At 43.3% G+C, this 6,000-nt stretch overlaps 1 protein-coding gene across 1 annotated transcript in view; it reads left to right on the top strand.

Moving 5' to 3' along the window:
- The first annotated feature begins 2,253 nt into the window (after positions 1-2,253).
- The window catches only part of mgat4b (alpha-1,3-mannosyl-glycoprotein 4-beta-N-acetylglucosaminyltransferase B), a 93,860-nt gene continuing 90,113 nt past the window's right edge, over positions 2,254-6,000 (top strand). Inside the window, exon 1 of the mRNA XM_061892027.1 lies at positions 2,254-2,412. Within this exon, the coding sequence (XP_061748011.1) occupies positions 2,316-2,412 (97 nt within the window). The 5' untranslated portion in view covers positions 2,254-2,315. The remainder of the gene's footprint in view (positions 2,413-6,000) is intronic.

Below are 6,000 nucleotides of genomic sequence, written 5' to 3'. Positions count from 1 at the left end.
ACACCCTGGACAAGTCGCCACCTCATCACAGGGCCAACACAGATAGACAGACAACATTCAAACTCACACACTTGGCCCAATTTTAGTGTTTGCCAATCAACCTATCCCCAGGTGCATGTCTTTGGAAGTGGGAGGAAGATGGAGTACCCGGAGGGAACCCACGCAGTCACGGGGGTAGATATATATATATATATATATATATATATATTAGGGGTGGGCAAATTAATGCGTTAATTACGAGTTAACTCATCAATCTATTAACGCCGACAATTATTTAATCGCACATTTGCGTATGTTGTTTACATGCTTTTATTTTGTTAACGCCTTTTCTTAACAAGATGGCATCTCCCGGATGTACTTCGGCGTCGAGGGGCTCTTGGTAAAGATGGAACATTTGGCAAAAATACCGGACAATTCTGCAAATTTCATGGCTGGCTGACAGCGTGGTCACTCCGGGATCACTTACGACCGCCAGACAATTCTGGATGTGGATAGATCGGGCCGTCTTGGACTGAATGACGCGTGCTTGCCAGACCGGCTAGCTAGCATGGGAATACTTTGCCGGCTACATCCAGCGGCCTGTGAAGCAGCGGAGTATATGTGTTGTCTGTCTATTTATGAATAATGCAGACGAGGCGTGTTGGCTGAGTTCTTAACGTTTGCTTTCAGAGCGTGCATATCACAACATACAAGATGCCGTCATGGCGACACAACCTATACCGGGCCACCGCGCATGCTCGTCACTCCTGTTGCATGCTGGGTAGGGTAGTTCTTTTTTTCCCTGGCTCATAACATCACAATATAGTACCATGTATATGCGTTCAGTTTATCAAAGCACCAAGCAAACAATCGGAAAATTCCCATCATATCAATTCCTAGATATGGTCATAATTATTTTAAGTGCACTACGCAGAATAAACACAACATTATTAATATTGCTACTACGGATAATTTGTTCAAAAATTCCCTAAAACAGCCCACTAACTATAATATAGGTTTTTTAAACATAAGACCCTGATAAAAAAAATGTTTCTGCTGTTACCTCAGAAATTGTCTGTTCAGATGTTATGATTGTGGGTCAGAGATTTGTATGTAGATTATATTTATTTTCCATAACAAACAGGATAACTTAAATACCCTGGCAGTGGCAATAAGCTTAAATGTTTGTATTTACATTTTTTGAGTTGATTTTCATAAAATATGCTATTTAACTGCTACTGTTTAACAAGGACTGATTTAAATTGTGTTTGCACAACAAATGTTTTGGCGCTTTTGTTCATGTGGGAGAATATTCCAATAAAGGTGCATTATACACTACTTTTGAATTCATTATTGGGCTTTACGTATACAATGCAGTTAATCGCGATTAATCGGAGATATAGTGCGATTAACTTCGATTAAAATTTTTACTCATTGCCCAGCCCTAATATATATATATATATATATATATATATATATATATATATATATATATATATATATATATATATATATATATATATATATATATATATATATATATATATATATATATATTCTATTTAAGTTACTTTGAATTTTTGGGGCGGTATAGCTCGGTTGGTAGAGCAGCTGTGCCAGCAACTTGAGGGTTGCAGGTTCGATCCCCGCTTCCGCCATCCTAGTCACTGCCGTTGTGTCCTTGGGCAAGACACTTTACCCACCTGCTCCCAGTGTCACCCACACTGGTTTAAATGTAACTTAGATATTGGGTTTCACTATGTAAAACGCTTTGAGTCACTAGAGAAAAAGCGCTATTTAAAAAAAAAAAAAAAAAAAATATATATATATATATATATATATATATATATATATATATATTTACAACCCCCTGGCACTATTTTATTTTGTACTGTTTTCGTACTTATTCTGATTATTGTTTCTTGTCTGTTTGTAAATGTTGAAATTTATAAATAAAAGTTAAAAAAAATAAACAAACCTTTTTAACATATGACGTAATTCCACCTGTTTTGTCCCCCTTAAGCTCCTCCTCATACGGGTGGGTGATACCACCCATTTGGGTGTCGATTCGATACCAAGTAACGATACGGATACCAGTACTCGTCACTCAATTCTCGTTCCTCTCAAATATTTTGATAATGACTATGATCCAGGGGAAAAAAGCGAGCAATTTGAGCTCGGTGTCGATGCTACCGATATTAGGTTCGATCCGCTGCCGTCCCCCCAGCCCCGCCCCTCCACAATCTCTCTCTCTACCTGTCTCTCTCCCCTCCTCTCTCGGTCCTCTTCCCGCTCCTCCTCCCTCTCGGTGCGGACATGCTCCGGGTCGTGAGGAGATGAGGTTCCGAAATGCCTCCTTCTTGACGCTGCTGTTGTTCGGACTGTGCGGGCTGGTCTCGCTGTCCTGGTACACCGCCTTCAGCAGCTCCAGAGGTAAGGGCAACAAACCCCCCCCGCCACCCTCCTTTCCCGCGCCGTTGCGGTGCGGTTCGGATGTTTCTGTTGAAGATGATAATGATGTTGATGATGATGATGTGAAGCAGCTGCGGGCAGGGAGCGCTCGCTTTACGACGCGGCACGTGCCAGCTGGGTCCTGGCGAGACGGGGCGGGAGAGGGAGCGCTCGGTTTGCGTCAGGTGAGAAGAGGAGTGGCGCAGGGGGACGGAAATGAGATGCGGGGTGCGTTTGTTTCGCCATCTCCTGCCATTACCCCCCCCAACATTTGATCTCAGAGGTCAACGAAGGGGCGCTTCATGTACCACACCGCGCGTGCCTGCTGTGGCTCGGGTCTGAGAGGAGCGCTTGGTTTGGCGTCACTTAATTTCCAGGTGGGGACGCGTGTTTTTTCCTCGAGGAGAGCAACAAGTGCGCCCTGGTGAAGGAAGCGCTTGATATGTGCCATTATGGCTCGGGTTCAAGAGGAGCGCTTGGTTTGGTGTAACGCGGAGAAAAATCTACTCCAGAAATCACGGCGCGATAACTTAAAAATAAAGACAAATTCCGATTGTTTTCTTTCCTACTGAAATGAGATGTTCTTATTTAAACGGGGATAGCAGGTCCATTCTATGTGTCATACTTGATCATTTCGCGATATTGCCATATTTTTGCTGAAAGGATTTAGTAGAGAACATCCACAATAAATTTCGCAACTTTTGGTCGCTAATAAAAAAGCCTTGCCTGTACCGGAAGTAGCAGACGATGTGCGCGTGACGTCACGGGTTGTGGAGCTCCTCACATCCTCACATTGTTTATAATCATGGCCACCAGCAGCGAGAGCGATTCGGACCGAGAAAGCGACGATGTCCCCAATAATTTGAGCGAGGATAATAAATGATAAATGGGTTGTACTTGTATAGCGCTTTTCTACCTTCAAGGTACTCAAAGCGCTTTGACACTACCTCCACATTTACCCATTCACACACACATTCACACACTGATGGAGGGAGCTGCCATGCAAGGCGCCAACCAGCACCCATCAGGAGCAAGGGTGAAGTGTCTTGCTCAGGACACAACGGACGTGACGAGGTTGGTTCTAGGTGGGATTTGAACCAGTGACCCTCGGGTTGCGCACGGCCACTCTTCCACTGCGTCACGCCGTCCCTAGGATGAAAGATTCGTGGTTGAGGATAGTGAGATGAAGGACTAGAAAAAAGAAGAAAAAAAAGACAGGGCAGTTGGAGCGATTCAGATGTTATTAGACACATTTACTAGGATAATTCTGGAAAATCCCTTATCTGCTTATTGTGTTACTAGTGTTTTAGTGAGATTGTATAGTCGTACCTGAAAGTCGGAGGGGTGTGGTAACCACCAGTATCTCTGAGGGAAGCCACGTTTCTCGACGAGACGAAGCGAAGGCAGCCGTTGGGGCCGGCTGAGCTTTTTTCCCCCTCCTCCACGGTGGAAGCATCCCACGTTCGGGGACGGCCGGTCGGAGGAGGCAAGAGAGTGCGCAGCTGCCTTTTTGACAGGTACACAAGGAACAACGCTCATGTATATGGTAAGAGCCAACTTATTTCCACTATTTTCTCACCGAAACCTTGACATGTGGTAGAGAACCATGTTCGCTTGACCGCTCTGTTAAATAGTAAAGCTTCACCTTCGGGAATGTAAACAAAGAAACACCGGCTGTGTTTGTGTTACTAAAGGCAGCTGCAATACACCGCTTCCCACCTACATCTTTCTTCTTTGACGTCTCCATTATTAATTGAACAAATTGCAAAAGATTCATCAACATAGATGTCCAGAATACTGTGTATGTATGCGATTAAAGCAGAGTATTTATAGCTGGGATCGGGCTAGAACAAAATGTCCGCTACAATCCGTGACGTCACGCACACGCGTCATCAAACCGCAACGTTTTCAACACGACACTTCGCTCGAAATTTAAAATTGCAATTTAGTAAACTAAAAAGGCCGTATTGGCATGTGTTGCAAAGTTAATATTTCATCATTGATATATAAACTATCAGACCAGAAGTGGGTTTCAGTAGGCCTTTAAAAATAGGACAAGCACATTCTGAAATTGTACAAATAAATGTTAAATAGGTTATACCTGTATAGCGCTTTTCTACCTTCAAAGTACTTCAATGCTTTGACACTATTTCCACATTCACCCATTCACACGCTAACCACGACCCATCAGGAGCAAGGGTGAAGTGTCTTGGTCAAGGACAGAACGGACGTGACAAGGTTGGTAGAAGCAGGGGATCGAACCAGGAACCCTCAGTTTGCTCGCACGGCCACTCTCCCTACCCGCGCCACGCCGTCCCCATCATAATGTTTTTTGTTTTTTTTTACAATTACAGTTAAAAGTATACTTTATTTCAATTAATCGATCAATGTTTATTTATATAGCCCTAAATCACATGTCTCAAAGGGCTGCAAAAGCCACAACGACATCGGCGGATCAGCGCCCATATAAGGGCAAGGAAAAACTCAAAACCCAGTGGGACGTCCATGATGAAGGACAATGAGAAACCTTGGAGAGGACTGCAAATGTGGGTAGCCCCCCCCACCCCCACCCCCCTCTAGGGGAGACCGGAGCAATGGACGTCGAGTGGGTCTGACATAGTTTTGTGAAAGACCAGTCCATAGTGGATCTAACATATTAGTGAGAGTCCAGTCCATAGTGGATCTAACATAATAGTGAGATTCCAGTTCATAGCGGATCTAACATAATAGTGAGAGTCCAGTCCATAGTTGATCTAACATAATAGTGAGAGTCCAGTCCATAGTGGATCTAACATATTCGTGAGAGTCCAGTCCATAGTGGATCTAACATAATAGTGAAAGTGCAGTTCATAGTGGATCTAACATAATAGTGAGAGTCCAGTCCATAGTTGATCTAACATAATAGTGAGAGTCCAGTCCATAGTGGATCTAACATAATAGTGAGAGTCCAGTCCATAGTGGATCTAACATAATAGTGAGAGTCCAGTCCATAGTGGATCTAACATAATAGTGAGAGTCCAGTCCATAGTGGATCTAACATAATAGTGAGAGTCCAGTCCATAGTATATCTAACATAATAGTGAGAGTCCAGTACATAGTGGATTCAACATAATAGTAGGAGTCCAGTTCATAGTGGATCTAACATAATAGTGAGAGTCCAGTCCATAGTGGATCTATCATAATAGTGATAGCCCAGTCCATAGTGGATTTAACATAATAGTTAGAGTCCAGTCCATAGTGGATCTAACATGATGGTGAGAGAGTCCAGTCCATAGTGGATCTAGTTAATAGTGTGAGAGTCCAGTCCATAGTGGATCTAACATAATAGTAAGAGTCCAGTCCAGAGTGGATTTAACATAATAGTGAGGGTCCAGTCCATAGTGGATCCAACATAATAGTGAGTGTCCAGTCCATAGCGGATTTAACATAATAGTGAAAGTCCAGTCCATAGCGGATCCAACCTAATAGTGAGAGTCCAGTCCTTAGTGGATTTAAGATAATAGTGAGAGTTAAGTCAATAGTGGATTTAACATAATGGTGAGAGTCCAGTCCATAGTGGGGCCAGCAGGA

This window comes from Nerophis ophidion, linkage group LG29 (genome assembly GCF_033978795.1).
Source record: "Nerophis ophidion isolate RoL-2023_Sa linkage group LG29, RoL_Noph_v1.0, whole genome shotgun sequence".
Taxonomy (NCBI): Eukaryota; Metazoa; Chordata; class Actinopteri; order Syngnathiformes; family Syngnathidae; genus Nerophis; species Nerophis ophidion.
Note: the sequence above shows the minus strand (reverse complement) of the source record. Positions and strands in the feature narration are given on the sequence as shown.